Source organism: Botryllus schlosseri, chromosome 12 (assembly GCF_051294905.1).
Source record: "Botryllus schlosseri isolate E-star chromosome 12, Bs_hap1, whole genome shotgun sequence".
NCBI lineage: Eukaryota > Metazoa > Chordata > Ascidiacea > Stolidobranchia > Styelidae > Botryllus > Botryllus schlosseri.
Genome location: NC_137247.1, coordinates 11884206 through 11907655, shown reverse-complemented (window position 1 = coordinate 11907655; position 23450 = coordinate 11884206). Strand labels below are relative to the sequence as shown.

The 23450-nt window shown below is 43.8% G+C and overlaps 2 protein-coding genes across 8 annotated transcripts in view; both read left to right on the top strand.

Annotated features, from left to right (window-relative positions):
* The window catches only part of LOC145452095 (microtubule-associated serine/threonine-protein kinase 3-like), a 93969-nt gene that overhangs the window by 68299 nt on the left and 2220 nt on the right, over positions 1-23450 (top strand). For 4 of the 6 annotated variants that reach the window (XM_080330307.1, XM_080330306.1, XM_080330309.1 and 1 more), the window contains 20 exons: positions 3396-3549; positions 4628-4758; positions 5567-5610; positions 11873-11967; positions 12495-12730; positions 12796-13044; positions 14058-14237; positions 14343-14441; positions 15071-15348; positions 15553-15649; positions 15997-16247; positions 17652-17947; positions 18461-18685; positions 18904-19075; positions 19510-20746; positions 21288-21569; positions 21836-21970; positions 22122-22350; positions 22642-22958; positions 23115-23237. In XM_080330307.1, coding sequence (XP_080186433.1) covers positions 3396-3549; positions 4628-4758; positions 5567-5610; positions 11873-11967; positions 12495-12730; positions 12796-13044; positions 14058-14237; positions 14343-14441; positions 15071-15348; positions 15553-15649; positions 15997-16247; positions 17652-17947; positions 18461-18685; positions 18904-19075; positions 19510-20746; positions 21288-21569; positions 21836-21970; positions 22122-22350; positions 22642-22958; positions 23115-23237 — 4830 coding nt within the window. Of the gene's footprint in view, positions 1-157; positions 2631-3395; positions 3550-4627; positions 4759-5566; positions 5611-11872; positions 11968-12494; positions 12731-12795; positions 13045-14057; positions 14238-14342; positions 14442-15070; positions 15349-15552; positions 15650-15996; positions 16248-17651; positions 17948-18460; positions 18686-18903; positions 19076-19509; positions 20747-21287; positions 21570-21835; positions 21971-22121; positions 22351-22641; positions 22959-23114; positions 23238-23450 lie in introns of those variants that run through there. The other 2 variants (XM_080330311.1, XM_080330308.1) reach the window with 2 other exon arrangements.
* LOC145452098 (uncharacterized) overlaps positions 2665-23450 on the top strand; it is a 90444-nt gene continuing 69658 nt past the window's right edge. Inside the window, exon 1 of one of the 2 annotated variants that reach the window (XM_080330313.1) lies at positions 2665-2687. The gene's annotated coding sequence lies outside the window, so the exon portion shown is untranslated. The remainder of the gene's footprint in view (positions 2688-23450) is intronic. The other variant, XM_080330314.1, reaches the window with a different exon arrangement.

Here is a 23450-nt window from a genome sequence, read left to right as displayed (position 1 = left end):
CTGTCGTAAACGTAAATCAACGGTTCTTGTAACCCGTTGGCTAAGCGTGTCGCGGGGGTTGACAAAAGTGTTGACACCTTTCTCTACAATTGCTAATGATTTCATTGCCATGAGTGAAGGTGACATCAAGTCGCCCGAAAATGTAGTGGTAACTACTGAGTAATTCACGTGCGCGACTTGGCGTCATACTCTTATTGGAATGTGGCTGTGATGTTACTAGTAAGTTGGTGAAAATGTTACGAAATCGGTCATTTATTCGATGACGCGTGTGTTCCCTACTCGATCAAACGGGAGGAGGATAATAATTTAGTTTAGTACTTACGTGTACCCTTTCTCAAAGTGAATACATAGCCATGAAACTCTGAAATATTATACCGACACGGCTTTGGGCGATATAGTCAGTGTACTACAGTGTACGTGTAAGTACACATATGAGCTCATTTATGCCTGGCGCTTGAAACTTGGCTCACAGCATGTCCAAATTGACGTAAATATTCAAGGTCACTCCTCGACGATCTGTCTAGTGCCGACGGCATGATTTGTAGCTATTCATCGGAATCTTAGTCCCACGGTTAAACGCGTATCCGTCTTCATTTGCGCCACGCCGTACGGACGTCCGCTTATAGTTACTGGAAGGTTTAAAGCCGCGTCCCCGTGGCTGCCAGCTGATGTTGTAACGGAAATGCTTCATACCGCTGTGTCGTTGGCGCTACTGCGCGTCATTGCATTGCGGACGTATGACATTTCGAGAGCCGCTCTCGAAACGTAAAGCCCGCATATCCTAGATCAGTTTTCCGTGTGGTAGCGTTAGCGCACGCTGTGGTAAAGCTATATCCTGCTGAGCCTTGTGTGGGAGAGATGTACTATACAAGTCGGCGTTGTGATAGAAATTTCCGCGGGTTATAGGTTGCATACATTTCGCGCTACAATTGATAGCTCTTCAAAATCGGTGAGGGTCTGTAAACGCGCATGAACTGTAGTACTGTAGTACGCGCTGTATCCGTTATAAACGTTAGCCGGTTTACCACAGCTTTACGACGGTTATATGATGTTGATATAGTGTTCAGAAAAGAATGGTTGGTTGAATTGATAGCAACCCAACGACTTCCAGGTCGCTGACTCTTGGTTAGTATTTGCTTGATGCAGTGTGCTTTAGATATCACGACGACAGTTACGGTGGTACACTATTTTATAGTGGCAGATCAGTTACAAGTTGGTGAATGCCGCGACGAACTTGCTGGACTGCTCAGGCTCAATGTCCCGAATAACAGCTACGACGCTATATAACTCATATAGCTCTTTAGTCAAAACGATGACCATGCTCTAATTTTTATCCACGAAATTCACTAGAAACGAATGGGTTTCGTGCCAACTCGCGAAATTAAATTTGACTAATTGCGAAAAAAGAAACGTACCATAAAATATCGTAGATTTTGCGTTAACTGCGAGCATATTTCTCTTCGCATAACGTAATACTAAACAGCTATTTATCATATAAGACAGGTTTTACAACGTACACTTATCGCATGCTAGTAAGTATCGTCACAGTCATACTTCCTGATCCTTTATTTTCTACGCTAACACTGACGCGAGTATGCTTGCAGATCGGTTGGTTACTGAGCTATGTACACGCGGACGTTTCACCCGTTCCTTGCTAAATAATCGATATAATGGGCAGTCCGATTTACATGTCAAACAGTACGTGACTTTGACACGTCTATTTTCTGGGATATATTGTGTATTTCGCTTTGTGTCACTGAGGGATCCCGCGCTATGTCTGAATTTACTAAATGCGTTCACCACAGCAATGAAACATTTGCAACGGTGTTGCAGTTAGAGGAACGCCGGTTTGGGAATGCGGTGTTTTATTTGCGACGCAGGTGTGAGGTTTGTCACCGGACGTTACGTAGTGCGGTGGTAAATTTGATTTAATGACTAGCAAAACAAATAAGGTAATTCTAATCACAAACAAATAAATGGGATGATTATGTATTTGTAATGTAGACCTTCAGCTATTAACATCGAGACCTGTCAGCAATCGTACCTAATGGAACTATGAGCGGCCTAGCAGGGTTCGTAGATTAGAAGAACCATTTCTCCATTTAAAAATCGTTAAAAACCCGTTGTCGGCGCCTGTTGATCGTTTGTGACCTTGGTAACGGCTGATTCCTGTAATTTGATAGCTTTGAGGATACGAGCTAGTGATTTGTCACTGCCAGCGGAATATATTTGCCAGCCACATGAAATATTCAAGCAATGGGGATACCAGGCGGTAACTTGAATATGAAGGATCATTGCACTTCTACTTCTGGCCTTGATGACGTCAGCCGGTTTTAACGGACATGTTCCGTTTCTCGCGCTCCGTTTCCGTGGACGCACCTCGTCCCGAGGACGATTCCTTGTTTGATATCGACACGTTCACGGCGTCTCCACATCACCCGCCCACTATTTTGGAAAGAAGCCCTAGTGCGGACAACTCCCGCAGCAGTAGGCACACTCGGTCCAGGAGTTACCACCACCGACCACGGGCCCACACTCTGCTGAGCGATGTCTTGTTGAGGTCCTCGTGGGAGAAAAGCTTTGGGAAAACGAAGAAGACGAGGAGAAGCTTCAACGAAGACATATCCGCGGTATTATGGATTAGGGATGGAACAAGCGTGCATTGGAGTATTTGGTTGTATTAAGTTAATATTCAGGCGTCTCTGCATGCCTTTGTTTATTAAACATTTAAAAGGTATTTAGAAGCAGAATAGCATGATTATCTAGGAATGTGTTGAATCTTGAGAGGGAAAATCAGAAGCGTTGGATGTTTTTCTTCCATGCAATGGTATCTCACGCTAGTCTGTGTCATTTTAAATTAGGACGCCAGCAGCCATTTTCAGGCTGCCGCCCCGAAAAAAGCACATTTCAAACATTTTCAAACATCAGTGGTACATGATTATGACCAAACGCGCGCAAATCTGCGAAGCTCGTCGTACAGCGCGCGACGCTATGGAACGGTGCGGTATAGCGATAACTTATGGTCGTTTGCGAATGCGCATGCATTTATGCCGTGCATCTGCGGTGTTTTCTGCATATTTAATGATGCCCGATCGTAATCTACTCTCCGAGATTGAAAGTTGAATGCAAATATCCCAATCGCAGACGTGATTCATTTGGGAAGAGCGCGTTTTTCGCTCGGGAACAGGCGCGCGTTTGACGCGAGAACCCTCCGAACGCGCTTTAGTGCTATAAAATCGATAATAATTATTTACGTCTAGACTCCCGTAGACTTTGGGGCGTATATTCGGTGTTTTTGTGGCAGCCTGCTTATTCTAACAATATGCCAATTTATTTACTTACGCTACGTTGAAGTACGGGGACTTGTGCTTAAAAGAAACCTATCCTATTTTCAGAGCGATCCCGAATTCATGTCGCCACCGCAAAGGTCCGCCGTGGGAAGCCAGGATTTATCGAACGCAGTGCCGAGAAATTTCGTGATGAGGCGCCAGTTGTCGGAAAATAACGGGGCCCCGCGGCGAGGGAGTATGTGCGTGCCTGTGGGATCAGGTGTGCCAATTTTTCTTTTTATCTATCTGCACCGTAAGCGATCATCGTGAGTTTCCCCAATTTTTACCATAGCGTAGAGTGCAAATCCGGTACACGACACTTTCTCGTCCGAATTTAGCTTTAACGCCCTTTATGATGAGTGGAAACGAGTCAAATACAGTATACACCAATGCTTATGGAGATATATCATATGGTTTTGGAATAGGTTCTGTTTTCATGTAACACCCAAGAAGGAACTATTAGGTGGTACATTTAAATATCGCCCTCGCCCACTGCACCCTTGTGTATTTTACTCTTTTTCGCCCATTTGAATGCGCGTGAACGCGAAATTTGACACCGCCAAATGTCGTTTTCGTGATTTGCGGTGGAAATCTGGTAGATACACACATATTCTTTGCCCGTGTATTTACAGTCTAGGTTGGATTGACAGAATAGTTTTGCGCTCCTCTTACGATGCACTGCCAATCGGCGAGGTGCATTCACTGAAAATTAGTGTCGCCGCAGAAATTTACAGCAGTGACAAAAAGATATAAGGGTGTGAACAAATTTCCTGCCCGAATTATGGCAGTTTATCGAGAGAGTATATCGTTTTATCGAGAGTATATCGTTTCCAAACCTGATACTATGTACAAAGTTCGCATCGAGGCCATAAAAATAGTAATATTGTCGATTAAATAGCCGGTATTTCAGTCAGTATATTGGACGAAATTCAACCGGATATGTGCTGTCTTACAATTCGAGCACGCCTGCGCCGTATTATAGAACAATGGTACGTATAGAGGCACGACAAATCGTAGATATGTCATTGTGGGTTGGACCCGGACTCGTGAAACTAGACGCGCAACGTCACCACTTTCCAATGCGGTGGTGACTTCACAATGTTTGAATTCTGAATTAGGAGCCGTAAAGAGATGATTCGAGGATGTCAGCGCTTTTGATACATTCCCTGGAAAGGGCTTAGTCCTTTGTTTTCATTTCAAATGATAATCCTGTCTGAACGCGGTACCGAAATTTCAATTGGATCGCAATAATCCTATTTGGAGAATTCCCTGTCGACACTTCTCTTCCGATTCAACAGGTCGTGCTAATCGGAGGGATTCTTCTTTTTTCGTCGGTCACGACGGTCACTCGGGAGGCGAAACCAGCAACCTAGTGCGCATGCGCAATAAAGTCATGGGCAATTCCGCGCCTTCTCTGACTACGTTGACGGTAAGTTTTCGGTCATCGCCATATTGACGGGTTAATTACAGAGCCGTATATCGTTGCAGTGGATTCAAAGTATCTTATGTTCCATTTTCAAATTGTGAAGGTCCATTCTTAAAACTTGAAAAAAATCGACTTTTCGAAATTTCGAAATGTCTCTCTCGGTTTTTCGAAGTTGATCGGGGCCTATATATGGCTGTAATAAGATGAAAACTTCACGTAAAATTAATTTTCTCAAAATGTGTAAAATGAACATAAGCTACTTTGATTCCACTGCAACTATATATGGAGGAATTTGCGTATCCTAGTACGCTATCCAGCATCCGCCTTTATGATGATCGTGCAAGATTAATAATTTTGTTTTATTGTGTGCACTTTCCGGTTGTGTAGTTTTGTGCAGAAATGTGTATAAAATCTGATGGTTAATTTGCTGGGCCAGTGTAGAGTGGGCTGGGGTTAGCGTTAGACAAAGGGCAAAATGTAGGGGTTAGGGTTATTTTACGGGTTATTAAATCGCGTGCTTAAGTGTCGCATGGTCATTGGCCCAACTGTCGTTTTTCATTCTGTCGCATGCTCAAATGCTTGGGCAATCCCGCTGAATATCTGGCGATGGAGTGTTTCGTATGTAATATTAGTCGGCTACACATTGGATGAGTCTCATGAAATCACACTATCATTCGCAATATCAGGTGCTCACTATAGCGAACTGATATGACTGCTTGACGTAAATCCGCAGACAGGGGCATAAATACCGCCTTTTTCCTACCGGTCCCGTGTGTACCGGCCCTAAACGTTCCCACTTTATGCCTTTCAGAAGGACTCCACGCTATCGAGACGGGACAGCGTCGCGTTACAACAGTAAGTCAAATTTCACTATCCGCTAGCTGTCGCGCACGACACGAATGTCGTCCGCTTTTGTGCCGCGATTTTAAAACATTTTGGTCGTTGCGATAAGAGAGCGCAAAGCACTAGGTCGTAGGTATAGGCCGCGCACGATTTCACTTGAAGAGAAACCGATACGCGAGGCAGAGTTCGAAATTAACTGAGCATTCTTTTAGTTCACTGCAAGCATGCGAAGTGTGAAACCGTTTGATCTGATCTATCGGGCATGAAGGGTAGGAATTTCCGTTGGATAGTACATAACTGTCTTGTAATGCTAGCTGTTGGAATATTGGTGGTTTGCGTTTAGTAGGTAGCTGATTTCTTATCTCCTTTGATTCCCGTGCGGAAGTAGAGACCTTTATTGTTTTTGGTTATGCCTATTGGTATTGAATGATATCCACTCGACTGCACTTGATCGTATTAAGAACGGCTGTGACGCTAGCGGTATTCGCATAGGGTTGTTTTATTGGGCGATGAAAATAGATTGCAAAGGCTCTTAGGCAGGGTTTTATGAATTTATGGTACTGCTATTGTCGGTCGGCTATAAGTAGTGTGTTTGGTGAAAGGTGTTGGTCAGCTGCTGTCTTAATGCAGTCAAAGTAATCGGGCGTCATCACGACAGGCAGTTTGCACTGCTATTTCAAGTTGGCAGACTATGCTTGTCATGTGTTGTGTAGTGACTAGGCCGTACGTTTCGCACTAGGTAGAATGTGACATTTCGTACAATCAATATCTGTAGAATAATGATTAGTGTCAAGGCGACACCGTAATTTTCGTGCCGTTTTCTAGTAAATTGACCTATTTTGCGATGTAATTATTAGGGTTCTTCACAATCAGTTTATGGTGACTTGAATATAAGGGCAATCTGGTAAGATTCATCCCCACTTTTTAAGGTACATCTGCTAAATCTGGGTTTAAAAATAGTGTGCGTATTCGAGGTGTTACAGTAGCTGTTTGCTGTTGGTGGCTTTCCATTCCAAATCGTTGCATTCCCCTTCACTTCCTGTCTTCCTGGCACCCGAGCTCATTCAACTTTGTAGACTCGATTGAAACCGTTTAAGCCTCAGTAGTATATTAAAAGAAATCCAGACAGGGCGGTTAGCCTGATTAATACCGGAATAGTGTGTTTTGTGATTTACAATACACGCCTGTCGGAGTGGCGCTACCAGTTTCTTACTCATATGGAGTTGGATTGTAAATAATTGTGTGTTATACAGGATATATTTTCAAATTACTGCCTCTAATTCGAAACTCTAGTTTAGAATGTCGCCCTTTTATGTCACTAGTCAATATGGGAATTGAGCCACTGCCCGTTGGGAACACGCTAAGCTTTAGTTAGCAGTAGTGGGAAAACGCGAATTGTTACATGTATCCGACGTAGTGTTTTTCAACGCATTATCTTCCACTTTTGACTCGATAAAACCTAGAGACAGCCTGTTCCCTGATACATTATTCAAGCCTTTGAGAGCGATTGGCGCTGGATACCGCGGGTATGCAATATTGAAGCGCTGAGCTAATCGTTTGGGACAGAGGAATATAACGCACGATGGCCGTGTAGCGGACTAGGTCTGTACGCGATTAGCGACAAGACATGGCCGATGACGAGGCTTTTAACATCGTCAAGTCGAGCTTGACCGTGTCCAATTTACAGAGAAGCCTGTCCAACACGCTGATCGGAACAGAGTAAGTAACGGGGTCGATTTTGTCTGTGGGTTTCGGTATTGCGGTCTTACACCGTGGTGGTGTGCGTTTGTGTAAAGACTCAGTGGAATGCCAGTATGGTTGCCATCGAGTCATGGCAGGCATGTTAAATTCGGCATTATAAATATAATAACTATTGTTATTATGAAAGCAATGCATCAATATTGTATTAATAAACACGAAAATGAATGTCTCCCTGAACATGAGCGGGAATTGTGATAAATTTTGTATATTTATAATTGCGATAATTAACCGCTGGTAACCCTTAGTATGAGTTGCTGTCGGACTTTCGCGAGTAGACGTATGACTAATTTGTGACTTGTGGCCATGCATTGATTCGCGCGTCTTATGCTGGGGAGATGTGCCGAAAATAGACGGTGTGTGATTTTAGTATGTGGATGATCGCAGTTTCGGGAAAATCACGGTGCTGTGCAGGCGCTGTTGCTATTTAGCTGTACAATTTTTCGAAATGTACGCCACTTCACGGGCCGATTGAGCGTATTTTACGGTTATGCGTTATATGATCGTATTGCGTGTTGTTCCCGGCCAATTGAGTGCGTTTTAAAATTGTGTGCTGTGTCGTGGTGTTGGCTGTTCTTGTGCTACTTGGGTGCGTTTTAAAATTACGCGTGGTGTCGTATTGTGTGTTGTTCATGGGCCGAATGAGCGCGTTAAAATTATGCGTTACTTCGTATTGCGTTCGTATTTTTAAATGTGAGTCACGTCGGTTCACTGCTGACTGACGATTTTCAGGCGTGAAGCCTTAATTAGGTTTTATACTTCTCGAGTATGGATTAAATTAGATGACGGGCAGATTTCACGTGCGGGCGATAGCTCGCGGTCTGTTAGTGTCGGATTCGGGTGCGTTGTTTATGTTCGCTGACCGCGTGCTGAGCCTCTCATTTCGAGAAACTGCATTTCTACTTTAAATTCCCCTTTCATTTGGAGAAACCGCTTTTCTACTTCAAATTCCGTGTTTTAAAGTCGCGAGGGCGTGGTGCGATGTCAGCCTTGAAGTGTTGTCTTAAGTTCATTTTTCTTGGAATAGTATTCTTGATATGGAATTTAGTATTGAGCGTTACTAAATGTTTTCGTTAAACGTTTTCCTGGCGCGGACAAAATAATTGGATCCCGTTAGCTAGAACATGTCGCACAGGTGCGCGTGACCTCACCAAGTTCGCGTGTGTCGTAACAGAATGACTTAGCTTAGCAGCATTACGAAGTGCGGAATTCTAGATAGTGGAATGGCCTTTAGCTGTATATCCTAATGGCTACCGTGTGCTTTAATGGCGTGCTGTAAGAAACGTGGACAGGACGGACATCGCGTTGGTCTCTGCGTAAATTCATTTCGAGATTTTACGACGGAAAGAGACGAGAACGATTATCGCGTTTTACCGATGCGCCACGCAAATCTAAGCGTTTTCCAATGTCGCCATCAATTTAAAGGTCTTTGATGACGCGCGCGCACAAATGTTGCAGAATAGTGCGCTCATCAGCGCCCGTGGCTATTATCTACACTTGGATACACCTGTGTGTTTATATCAACTCGGAAGCGTTTGCGTACGGCACAGCGTAAGCGCAAGGTAATACTGCGAGATTGACTTGCTGAGATCTTGCCTTATCGCAACGGGAAGCGTACGCAATGTTTTAGGCTCCTGCAGTAATTGACCTGAACCTACCGCCTTGTAGCGCGGTTCGAAATTTGCGCATTTCGGAAATCATAATTCGGACGACCTCCATTGTGACGTGTGTCGGCGTTCGTAGATTATTCTGTCTGGGCAAGTTTCCGCGCTGATACGATTTGTCATGGCGATACTGCGATCGGGAAAAGATTCGTCGCTGTGACTATATGTCGAGAGCTTTAGGTAGATATCTGTATCATTGCGGCAGTGTGGGAAAGGCATTTCGCGACGTGTGATAGTCCGATTACGTCCGCGGTCTTTGAAGTTGATGTCTTTGGTGGCTGTCGAAATGTGACGTTTTATTACTCAACGGCTCGCGCGTTCTTTGTATCGGCGTTGTCAAGACGTGGTTGAAATCTTGTCCGAAATTGCGGAAAGCGCTGTAAGTTTGTGTCGCCAGCATGGTTGGGAAGTAATATTGTAACTTTTTCGTAGATTTGGGTATATAGACGGTTTTGTGTGTGCCAGTTCATTTGCAGATTTGAGTGGCCTATAGCTAAGTCCTTGATAAGCGATAGTGTTTTTGAGGTGCAGTTTCAAGATATATTGCAGGTCAAAGTAAAGATTAGCAAGGGACACATACGTATATTAGAATTAGATGATCGCAAATTTCGGTATAACTGAACCGTGGATACATTACAGTATCGAAAATAATGATTGTGCCCATCGCGCATCTCGTAATTGCCACCCGAGATATAAAATGCGACAGAAATGCAAGGGTTATTTTGCAATGATGGAACAATCCATATAATTGAAGCACTCGGATATCTACATGACTAGTGAATGGACCTAGAAAAATATGAGTGTCAAAATACGTTTCTAATCTTCCGCGAACGCGACACCTCATTTGTGACGTAAGCATACGATGACGTTATGTTTTTCGCGATTTCACGATTGGTGCTGCCTTCCATATTCGACTTACCCTGTTGTAAACGATTCCTAAATGAGCATATTTAAACTATTTACAACTTCTCTTTCAGCGCTAATAATTAAGATACCACACTATGATACCCACTGTGATATAGTTATAATAATAATTACAGTATTTTCTAATGTTGCTTGTCGCTATCTCGCGATTCTTCACAATGTAATCACTCCTGTGAAATCGTCACTGCTCATTGCTGTGTCATAATGAAGTACAAATTGATGAAGTTTTTGAAAGGCCTTCAGTCGTCAACAGATTTGGAGTGAGTCTATTTGCATTGGTTCAAGAGTTCGTCACGCTCAAGGGTGTATCAGAGTGTAGTTAATGTTATCAATTGGTATGTTCGTGCAGAAGGAATCGAAAGACGTGGATGTCATTGAAACTCATTAGTCGTGTGCTGTGACAAATAGCTGTGCAATAATACACAAGTCATTATTTGATTTTATATATTCTTTGTGACGTATTGTAGGTAGTAAAAAGTAATGTTGCATTAGTCCAGTGATATAACATCAATTTTCACAAAGAGTCTAGTATAATAGCCTCTGTCATACTAGTCTTTGTAGGATTCTACAATATATCATGGCAGTTGAATATTGAAAACGGCAGTGATGTTCATGGATATGAATAGCATGTATCATGGCAATGCCCTTCCTGCCAATTTTGTTTGTTGACAATTGTGTTCCATGGGCTACCGAGTTTGGGGGACAGTGATTGGAATTATTCTGCATGCCGCAAAATATTGACTGATTGAATTGAGGAATGAAAACAATAAATGCCACTAGCCGAGGTGGCAGAAGTTCTTAGTTTATTGTAGATAATATTTTTGACACTCAGAAAATACTGTTAATAGAAACACAAGGCTCATTATGGCATGTAGACACCAACAACATATTAATCGGTGTCTGATTACACAGGGACACTGAACAACATTGTAATTGGAGTCGTATTACATAGGCTACCAGTGTAATGGGACTTGGTGTGCTAGTGCCAGCATTGATGTGTATGTTTCTGCCCTCCTTGCAAGTCCAACACAAAGAAATTTCTACATCATTTTGTTATTGAATTTCCAGTTTAAGACAAGATTTTGTTTACTGATTAGGCCATCTGAGCAGGTCATCTTGATTTTGCTCCAAAATGGGTTTGCTGCTATACACCTTACAGTCTAACATGTATTTCAGGCTTCAGAACGCATGCTTATTATCAGCTTCTAGTCGAGCAACTAGCTGTAGTATTATAAAATCAGAGTCTGCCTTATTTTTCTCTAAATTTCTGTTCAATATGTGAAAGCAGTTCATGAATAATACATGTTAGTTTAAGATATAAACGCCTGAAATAACATCATGTGTGAAACAGTGGTAATGTAAGCGAACTGGCCATCATCAATTCCTGGCTCGTGCATACTGGGTGAAATATTAGCGTTGAAATATATTATATTTCTCCGTACTTCAGCAAGTCGCCAAGTCCGTTTATACTTGGATTGGCATTGAAATTTTATAGATTTAAATGAGCGATTCAATACTGTCCGTGTACGAACCGACAATACACCACTCTTAATGGCTGAATAGACCGGTCTTATCTGCCTTTGATCTTGATATGTCTGGAGGAAGGACAGCGCCCACCTTGTGTAAATACACATATATTTGTTTTGGCAAACCTCCGAAGAGCATTAAGCTTCATATATTTGATATATCCCTCAATGTTTTGTTTCGTTATTTTCGTACGGCTGGCTACCCGTACTATACTTATCTCTATTGGCAACATATTGATTTAACTGGCTTTGGAGTGGAAAGCTGTTGATTAGTCGAGCATGTTTGGTATTCAACAGGGCGGTGGATGAATTGTTTGTGTATTGTATAGTATCCATCTTGTAGTGCTTGTGGGCTGTTGGGATTATTTTTACATTGGAAAATAATGAAGTGTTCATTTGCAGGCCTCGATCAACTGTTAACAGGAGAAGTGTTATCGGAATCTCAACCACATCGCCTACATTGCCGCGTCCACTTTCTCCTGGAATTCCCGGACATGGTGCGTTACCTATGCTGTTAAGCTGTAGTATTTCCTGCTTGGGCTCGTGTGCGGATTCATACAATCGCTCGTAACATTGAATGCAGTTCATTCACGGACTACTTTCACATGACAAAATCAAGCATACAAAACTTTGTATTTCAGCATCAAAACTGTTGAAGTAGAAGTAGTATACAAAGAAAGCTACCTCACCAAGTAATACAAAAATAAAGATAAAGATAAAGATAAAAACTACTTAACTATCATGGAAATCTAGTATTGCTTTGTTACTAATGACCTCAGGCTATTTGAGGGCGATAAAGACATGTTGAGCAATAAGATTTGAGAGTCAGGGGTCCATACGACGAAGTATGGTGAAAGTGCATTGCATGGCGCATCAGCATCTGTGTCCATTTGCCCCTCTACCTACCGTCGGCATTTTTGCTACATAATTTTTTGACGTCTTGTCTTGCAAAATCGCAGCCCCAGAGTTGAAATTGTCCACTTTGAGAACCATCTCCCTAAACTCTAACAAGCCAAATTTTCAGTCGGCAGTCCGTTGGACAGCCCGCGTAACGCCTCTCCGAACACTGCGGCGCATTTTTCGTTCAACTCCATGGCCGGGATAATCCAGACGTCTGCCACGGTCAAGACGCGGGCTTCCGGGCCGGCCGCGATCTCGGCGATTGACGGACGGCGCTGGTCCGTGGCCTCACTGCCTTCGAGCGGTTATGGCACAAACACGCCTTCGTCTACCTTGTCATCATCGGCTTGCTCTTCGCAGGTAAGGGTTAGGAGTATTCTAGTCAAAATTTTTAGCAGTATATACAATCACGTTTTGCGTTTCAGGAAAGACTGCATCAGCTGCCGTTGAATCCGACGCCCGAAGAGATAAGATACTTCACAAACCACTTCCATTCCAACGAAAACATCAACGAGGAAGAGTCGGGACGCAGAAGTCCGTTCCGCCAGAGGGCCAGAAGTCTCAGCCCGGGACGGATGGTCACGCCGCACGTGGACACCGAAGTAATGATGATGAACAATGTGTATCGCGAGCGCTTTCCGAACGCCGTGTCGCAAATGGAAGAAAAACTGAAGGTGTGCATTTGTGTGGGAATGACGATGGTGTTCAATGTGCCAGTATCTGCTGTGCTGAGGTTTTAGATTTGGATTTATGACCTGCTCACATAATTATACGGATTGATATCTTGTCAGTTATTGATTGCGGATCGCAGCAGTTTTCGCAAATATTGATACCTCAATGACAGGTATTGATCGAGTTGAACTCGCTGGGTGAATAATACCGTCAAACTGCAGATACGATCTGCTATGCGACAGTTTACTGCTAAAAACTGCTGATTAATGATGTGAGATATATTCTATACTGTCGTATAGGGATTATTTGGTGGTGTCACTTTTCGTAATTCCATTTATTTTCAAAATAGGCAGTTCTGTATCGCGAATAGGGCTGAGCACAATGATTCGAGTACTGAAATGATACGCTCCTGCCGCAAATGAAAGTTAATTTACTAACGAGTATTATAGTTTTGATACTCTTTTCCACTGAGGAAGGAAGCCTTGAAACCTTGATTGGCCGTGTCGCAGCATACAAGACATAGTACAAAACTAAGAACTTTACTGGAAATAACACATTTCCGAGGTCATGATCATCCCACAACATTGTCAAGAATTGCAATGAAGTCGTTAAGGTCGAAAAAATACAAATTTAATGTGACAGATAACGAGCATTGTGTTCTTAGTGGTGGCATAAGAGGTACATATTTGAACTTTGACATAGTGTATTCTGTTGTGATGTCATAATGATTGATACTCGACTCAAAGCGTAATACGTGATTCGGAATCGACTCACTCAAGTACCGGTACTTGATTTTGTCCAGCCCTAACCGCAAGTAGGCCTATGTCTCGGCAGACTGTATTTTCTCAAACATTTGCTAAACTCGGGATGTCATCTTACTAAATGAATAAAGTGATGGGTTTTGAATTTAGGAAGGTTGACTTTTCACCTGTTGGAAAATTTCTGTAAAACTGCCCTCCCGAGCGCAAGCCATCCGTAGGATATTAAATAAAGGATATTGCTGTTTTTTTACTAGGAATTCATCCAAACGTGCTCTTCGGATCAGCAAAAACCCGTCGCCGATGGGACTTGGAGTTTTGTCGGCCACCAAGTCGTTGAAATGGCCCGGGCCTGCCTTGCAAAATCTCAAGACGGCCTGATCACGGCCGAATATTTCTTCGACCTATCGGAACGTCTGGAATTGCTCACCGCCAATGTAAGTCTGTCAGACGAAGCACGCAACGACACTAATGATTTTGTTGAACTGGTCGTGATTTCGATTTTACGGCAATCGTGTATTGATTTCTTGTTTGTTTTGCAGGCTCAGGAGAAATCGACGTCTGGTGGCGGAAGTATCGTCAAGTTGATAAGGAAGTTGCTGATGATTGTGGCCAGGCCCGCGCGGTTGTTGGAATGCCTGGTAATTTCCTTGTTTGTTAGCCCCTATCGTATCGTTACCAGAGACCTGTCGGAGTCAGAAACTGAGTACTTTCACCAGGGTTGTAATGACTCGAGTCCATTTTTTGGTGACTCGGCTTGACTCAAGTCATTTTTTCAAATGCGTAAAATGGCTCAACTCAAGTTAGTTTGTGTATTGAATCGACTTCTACTCGAGTCATTGTGCATGACTCGAGACTAGGACGGCCAAGACAGACATTTCATTGTAACGAAGAATAGGAAAGTCACCATAGTATTGGTGTTTCATCTCACTCCTGATACTCGGAAAATAGGGTCAGAAACAGTTTGAAATGAGAAAAATTACGATATTATGAATGCGAGCCATTCTATATCACTCGAGCAGCGGTGGTGAATTGAAAATGACTCGACTTGTGACTTGGTTACAACCCTGACTGTTACCTGGTGTTTTTACATAACTCCAACTTCTACCCAACATTTTTTAGGCAAAATTAATTACGTTTTATATGTAGGCTTTTTTAAAGTGAAATCCCACCTATTTGTGTTGTTACTATTTTGAACCAATATGCACCCTACGATTTCAAAAGTAGCATCTCCGATCAAATGCTTGAATTACCCGACCACTTTTCACAGGAATTCAACGCGGAGGAATTCTACCATCTCTTGGAATCGGCCGAGCACGCTGCCAAAGAGGGCAAGTATGGTATTGAGACGGGCATCCCGCAGTATATTGTGCAGCAGCTGGGCCTGAACAAGGATCCAGTCGCGGAGATGAAAAGTCTCTCCAAGCAAAAGTCGTCGTCAAGTGAAAGCGAAACGGACGGGGAAGAGAAGAATTGTAACGCAGACAGGAATCCAATTTCGGAAGGCGACTTTGTCGTCACAAAGTTGATCAGCAACGGCGCTTATGGGTGAGATTTTTTGCATTACTCGGGTACATTTTCCCCTCTTGCACTCATCTGCTTCCGATTTTTGGAGTTTTTTAGGCAGAATTAGGCTACTCAGAATACTAGTTCAACTTTGCTACCAGAATGCTTAGTTTTTATACTTGGTCTTGGCCATGATCCAATTACGAGATATTTCTTCCTACATTACGTTGTTTCACTCCTCTTCAGGGCCGTTTATCTCGTGCGTCACAAGGAAACAAAACAGCGATTCGCCATGAAGAAGATTAACAAACAAAACCTGGCCTTAAGAAATCAAGTTGAACAGGTTTGTGCGCTGGTTTTCTGCTCTGTGCCAATCGCAGCCCTCTTGTGCCCGTAAGATTTATTCAACTACCTGAAAGGAAGCTGGTTGCTTAGTAGCGTTTTGGTGACTTGTTTTAGCTCTCGCTTGGCATATTTTGGACTTTTTCAACTGTATCTCCATTGTCCATGATGCTGTTCGTATATGCCTATTGCCGCTACAGAATAGGGTTGAGAGCCATTAACTCCAAGTTAACCAATTTGAATAGTGGTAGGAAGGAATGATTCTTGCTGTTATAATGCCTAATTTCGTGAACACCCCTCGATCAACATCGATTTTGGTTTCTAAGCATGTACACTTTCCTCACGCAGGTTTTCGCGGAACGGGACATTTTGACTTTCGCGGAAAATCCATTTGTGGTGACAATGTACTGCTCCTTCCAAACGAAACGCCATCTCTGCATGGTAATGGAATTCGTCGAAGGAGGCGACGTGTCGAATTTGATCAAAAACATCGGGCCCTTGCCTATCGAGCTGGCGCAAATGTACTTTGCCGAGACCGTGATGGCGTTGGAGTATTTGCATAATTTCGGGGTCGTGCATCGGGACCTTAAACCTGACAAGTAAGAACCCGTTTACATATTTTGTTTGTGTAATAACTATTAAAGCGCCCTACTGATTTCATTCTAGTGTTAATTTTAATCCCTTGCATAACCCCTTAGCCCTAGGTTATTATTATACAAAAATAGACATAAACATAGCCATAGGCGACGACTAATTTATAGTAAAATTATTTCACTAATTTTCACTGTCGACCGAGTACAGAATTTAATTTTTTTCAAATTCCCATAAATCGTAAGCCGTTGATTGAATTTCTATATAATCAATTTTGTTAGGATATAAATTCATCCGTATGGCTCCGCAATGCAATCAATGTACATTTTGATAAGCGTAGTTAATTGTCTCTAAATTGAATTCGACTGAAATACATTTGCAATGGGTAATATCATATGATATTACCGGTAACATGTGTAGAAGTTTTCTGGTGCAATCATCATTTTCATCTTATCGACGCGTTGGTGCATTTTACGAATGGACTTGCAGTGAGAGAGCATAAATCTGATTTTCTCAATGCTTTCGGGAAAAATCTCAGAAACGTGTTCGCAGTCGATCGAATCTATTTTTTGCTCAGAAATTCCATGTTGCAATACAAAAATTTGCGGTTCCGTTCGCAAACGCTCGATAATAGTCGGCATTTATGATAAAAGTAGTATTTAGACGACAGCCGCTTTCGTGATATACCAGAAAGTAGGGCCTATGTTTGCCGTACAATATCACAAGGCGAGTCGATTATTGTTAGTGATTTTGTATCACGGAATGCTTTATATCACACGGTGAGCCGCTTTATAATCAAAACCCATATTCAAATCGTGACTTGCGGCTGTGTAAAGTAGATCTCTTAGCACAGTCTGGTGTAGACGGAGATGGAATGTTAATACACTTACTTCGATCTTACGTACATAGCTCAATTGCCAGCCGTTGCTACGAAATGGTCATCAAGCCGAGGGCTTAATAATAATAGGCTTGTGATCTGATTAGAGTGTCTAGCCATAATTAGATGGCCTGAGGCGTTTCGAAGTTTACAAATAGCTTTTAAGAGCCTTCCAGTCTCTGCTGCATGCTTTCGATTTGGTAATTCGTGTTTGACTTTGCAATCTATGAACTGTGTCGTAGCAGAAAGCGTTGCAAACCTGGCGATTACCTCGCTTTGGAGTTTGATTCTTTCGGAATTGCGGAGGCGCGCGTTCGCTACTACTGAAAAATTGATTTAAAATGGATTCAGTTGCCCCGAAACATGCGATAGTTCTCTATGTCGTTGACAATGTTGATGATTTCACTCGTAAGAGGACGAAGGGTACTTTTTTCATAATTCTGGGATCACACAACTAATTTTGGTCCAAACACTTCGCACACGCAAAAATACCCCCCAAAAAAACAAATTGGATCAAATATTTTCCACCTTTCAGCCTACTCATCACCTCGATGGGCCACATCAAGCTGACCGATTTCGGCCTGTCCAAAGTGGGCCTCATGTCCCTGACGACCAACATGTACGAGAACCACGTCGAGACCACCAAGCAGTTCAAAGACCGTCAGATCCACGGCACTCCAGAGTACATCGCGCCCGAAGTGATACTGCGTCACAGCTACGGCCCGCCCGTGGACTGGTGGTCTGCCGGGATATGCCTGTACGAGTTTGTGGTCGGGTGCGCCCCGTTTTTCGGGGAAACCCCGGACGAGCTGTTCACGCAAGCTATTAACGGTGAGTTTTGGAGGGATTTTGGCAGAGATGAGTGAATTTGATATTTTTAAATCTAAATTCTCAACTTATAAGAGGTGGTCAATGTAGTCAGCTTTGCTTCTCAATTAGAGGTAGTAAATTCCAATTCCACCTCTGCCATTTATATTGCACCGTGCTCACATCCAAGTTCATATCCAGTAATGACTGAAATTGTATTCAAAAGTCTCATGACTATCATAAATCTATTATAAATTGATTTTCCAACATCTAAATTCGTGATCATCGCTGGATTTTGGCTAAACAGAATTGTTCAACCGTATCTTTGAATAGTATATTCATATTGGAATGAACTCTATTATTTCCGACTGACCTCACTTGTCAAGAGTCGTCAACTAGTAGAGAATTGGAAAGAACATTGTATAAATGTATATCAACAATCGTATCGCCAAGTATGACGTCACCGGCATGAGAATTCAATAATCGAGATAATCAAATGGCTTAAGGTCAATGTTCTGAATGTATCTTTCTACTCAGATGACATCGTGTGGCCGGACGGAGACGAGGCGTTGCCAAACGAGGTGGTGGATTTGATCGGGCTTCTCTTGGAACGGGATCCCGAGCGGCGTCTTGGCACGCACGGCGCCGACGAGGTCAAGGGTCATCCTTTCTTTGCGAATCTGGACTGGACCTCGCTGCTGCGGCAGAAGGCGCAGTTTATCCCGGCACTTGAGGATGATGAGGATACGTCGTATTTTGACAGTGAGTACCGCTTTTTAATCTGTGTCAACCCTGTGTTGTGGGTGTAGTTGTTTGAGGACCGCCGATTGGTGAAATCAATTCAAATATACAGATCCTTATGAAACGGTATTCCAGGGATAGGGTGGGCTCTGTATACTAAATATATATAGTGAGTGAGAGAGAGAAATTTAGTTCTCCATCAGCCCTTCGTAAACTAACCCGTTTATTTTGCATTCCAGACCGGCTCGACCGTTACAGTCACGAGGGAGCTTCCGACGACGAGACTGTCGACGAAGAAATGATCGAGTTCTCAAACTTCGACACCAGCACCAAGAGATATTCTCAGACGATTCAGACGCCGAGAAAGCTGAGCTCGGAAGACAGAGTCCGGCCGCAAGCCGCATCCAACGTGTGAGTGTTACGGAACAATGTTTTCAATAAATCGTCTGTCTCGCTGGATGGTATTCCTAACGGTTACCAGTGATCGGTGAGTGATGTGCTTGTCGGCAGCTTATCTCTAACCTTGAAGTAACCCGAACACGTTAATACATGCATACCAGTGTCGAATTCATAAAGTACCGTATATCACAATTCGCGCTGATATTCAGTGAAACATTCATTTTCGAATGTAATGTTCCATATTGCTGCATCACTTGTATTTTTAGTGCTAATTTCACCAAATGTCGAATTCAACATGCCAAATTCACTGGCAACCTTCCTAGCCCTGTTAGTTTGAATATGATTTCTGTTGAACTTCGTGACCCATTTGGGGTCCAGGTTGGAACGCCCACTCCTAAGGATGTGTCCGATCATCCAATCTTGTAACACTCTCGTATGTCGGGCAGGTTTCGAAGGATATCCCAAGAGTCCTCCAACGACAGCGACGCTTCACCCCCACTGACCGCTCGATCGTCGGTCCAAGACTCGAGCTCGCCACCCATGTCCGGGACATCCACCCCCAACTCTCGCATCGGGGAGGTCCCGCGTTTTTTCATTTCCGGCGAGTCTGAAATCGACCGCGACTCGGAAAACGACTCGAAACCGGACAGCGCCAGGTCCGGCACCATTGAGGAGGAAGCGGACTTTGACGAGCATAAGGACGAACTCGAGAACGACGTTATTGTAGACGATAAAAAGCCGGGCAGACGTACTCCGAGTATTTCGAGCACAGGCAGCGAGGCATCGCCCGTCGTTAACATTCTAGCCCACCATCGCCGTTTGAGTTCCGAAAGCTCAATTGGAAGCTCGTGCTCGAGGAAAGACTCAGCAGTACGAGCGTCTGACGGGGAGTCCGCATTGACTGTATCGCACGATGGAAAAGATCCGACCGACCCGAGTCACCGGAGATTAAGTCCGAGTCTGTCCGACATGACTGTTTCCACTTCGCCACACTCTAGCCAGAGCGGGCCTCGTGGACCTAAATCCCCTGAAATGGGGTCACTGAGCAGTATTAAAAAATCAAGAAGTATGTCAGCCGACAGCCCACTTGTCGTGGGGGGTGAATGCACTCCTGGTAAATCTGGAAAGACTCTCACAAAACCAGGGTTGTCTCAAAGCCTGCTTTCTGCCGGGACTAGTCCCAAGCAAGTTTTGTCCAGGTCGGTGTCAAGTTCCATAGACGAGCGTACCTGGCACTCTGCAAACACTCCGTCCCCTCTCGCCTTACCCACGCAATCACCCGGGTCGAGCGGCGGGGCATCGCGTTTTCACCCGTCCGCGCACCATCGCAAACATGTGCCTCGTCAATCTCCGTCGCCAGCGTCCGCCCCCCGGTCCGTACCCCACGGCGTTATGAACGCCCCGTCAGGTGTGGGGGCTAAAATGGTGGCGGAAAGAGGCGTCAGTGACGGGCATAAGATCGGAAGCGTCAGTGACGGGCATAAGATCGGAAGCGTCACTAGTGGTGCGAGTGTGGTTAGCAGCCCCGAAATGGTGTTCAGTCCCAGTCCGAATGCAGCGCAGGGCGAGCTGGTGAGCCGGGCAGTCGCGGTTGCGGGGAAACATCGCCACTTGAGCGGGGAAATGAAAAGGTCAAGTTCTCTAAAGAGGATGATCAAGTCTTCGAGTCATTCATCCTTACAGGTGTGGTATTTGATCTAAGGAGGGTTTAAAGTGTGGGTTCCCACTTCTCTTCTGGTCACGGCCCAGTTTCCTATTTGAAAATGTTCCAAACCCCTAGAGGTACAGAACTTTCATATAAAATAGAATAGTATATTCGTATTGCAATAAACCCAAATGTTTTCATCTAGGTACACGTACCTAGTTTGTGCCAGTAGAAGTTCTTGTATGATCTCAAACTTCTGTTCGCTTCGATTTCAAATTTTTATGCTGGTGACGTCATATCTAGTCATACAGTTGTTTATAAAAAATGTTCTTATTCAATTCAATTCAATTTATTGCTGAAAATTACATAATTTCAATACACCAAAAGACCGCGATACAATGAAAGATTGAAAGGTGTTGAAACGACTTGGAATAGTCTTCGAAATCAGACACCCCTGTCAAGTGTCATCCGAAAATATTTGGGTTTATTTCAATATGGACATATTATTCGATAGATTGATTGAAAACCACTGGTTCAATGTTAAAATCAACATGTAACCGCAATCCCTTTCCGTTACAGCTGATTATACCGGGCCCAGACGAAAACAGCCTACCCCCATCTCCGCTCGCCAGCCCCCGTTCATCGGGACAATCGTTTCGTTATCCGAGGTCTACCCGGGGCCAGTCGGCGTCGAGCTCTCGGGATTCGTCGCCGGGACGGTCGTTCTCACCCGTGCCAGGCTCGCCAAAGGCTCCGGTCGTGATCAGCCGGACTGCCACGGGTTTCGGGTTTAAGATGCAAGCCATACCGGTGTTTTTCGAGAAAAAAGCCGGCACTTTCACGTTGCATCATATCGTTACGGTGAGTGTTTTTATTTTATTGTAAGATTTGCGCTGGTCTGTGGGTTAAATTTGAGTCCTAAGTTCGTTACTTTGAATTTGTGTTTCTAGTTTTTATATTGAAATATTCTGTTTTAGAATTTAAAGTAGTGTATATTGCAAGTTTTATTGTGACTGCGATCGTGTCGCAGAAGTATACCTTGGGTGTGAAGAATGCGATTATTATTTGATCTGTCAGATATGCGGTTGTCTTTGGATCCTCTAATACCAAAATTGTGTATCTTTCAGTCCGTGGACGAAAAAGGCCCGGCTTACGAAGCTGGGCTTCGCGTGGGCGATCTGATCACACACATCAACAACGAACTCGTGCAAGGATTGGTCCACACCGACGTGCTGGAGCTCATGTACAAGAGCAAGAATAAGGTATGTTACAGTGAATAAAGTCCAAAACAAGGATCAATCTTATAAGTTACGGACACTGTAGTTTATAGGTTATTGTTGCAGTCAACGTTGACTCCAGGGCATCTGTGAACCCCAGTTTCGAATGTGTTCCGATCGCGTTCATGATTTTCAGGTGACCATTCAAGCGATGCCAATCGAAAGCACCAGCATTACGGCTGGGAAGCGGAGTTTTAAAGGGAAGGGGAAATTTATACGCAGGAAGAAAAAGAAGTTCCATCCGCGACTCCCGATGGGCTCGGGGTCTAAAGGCGCGTCGGGCCAGGGGTCTTCTGTTGGGACCGGGCAGGATCAGCATAGCAAAAGACGAAGAAGCTCGATTCTCAGAAAAATGTTGCCACGAGGTATTGTGATTTGATTCGTGCGGTTATTTACAGTAATTGTTTACAAGAGGCTGTCTCGATTTGTGATATTGGTGCTCAGTTCCGAGTCTGAAAGTTGTGTTTGTTTGAGATCGACTTGGATTTTATAGATTTCGGCTTAAAGAGTGCGGTGTAAGATGTTGAATTCCTTTTAATACGGCTATTCACAATTGTTATATGTAGCACGATATCAAACTTTATCGAGTAGTGGTTATCTGGCTCGTCAAAAAGCCCCGATTCCACTTTCAATCCAACCTTTTCGACGCATTCCAGATGTCCGGGGCCACTCGCCGCTTTTATCGTCAAGTCGCAGCGTACACGGAATGTCCAAGTCACACAAATCGGTGTCCTCCGGCGAGAGCGGGCCGACCTCTCCGACGCGTAGCGTCTCTCCCCTCTCGCCCACGAATCGACCGCGAGATAACCCGGGCGAATCCGTGAGTCCTGAGGCGTCTGCAAGTACCATCGCGGTGTCTGCGGTACCGCTGCGCAACAAGAACAGATCAAAAACTACAAAGATGCCTCTATCCGGAAACGGAATGTTAACGCCGACAGGTGGTGCTTCGTCCAGTCGCCCAATGTCATTTCAGGTGATTTTACGTTTCCTAACTCGTCCATAACCATATTGAATGGTGTCTTTCCGATATTCTGTCAAAATTTTTCACTGGTCTATTTTATAATACTGATGAAATTTTGATTTTTCACGTTGTGCCGAACTTAGTTTTGACCAAGTGTACTTTCGGCAGACGCCAAAGTTTCAAAATCAAAAGATTGCCAATCTTAATGATACACAGCAAAGTAAACAAATCGGGGAAAGTCTTGAAAATACTCAGTCCCTGCATAGAAGCAAACGCGGTGATAGTCAGAAGGTTAGTACCGGATTAGACGTAGAAGTATCAGCCATTTCCAGGACATGCCATGCATATGATGAGTAGATTTGGTCAAGGAACGCATAGTAAGGGCAGTATATCGGCAGTGGCTGCTTCCAGATTTGCGAGATGCGTTTTTGCAACTACCACAAAATGACACTATAAAAATATATTCAGTTAATGCGATACTCGGGTTATTTCCCCGTTGTGGGT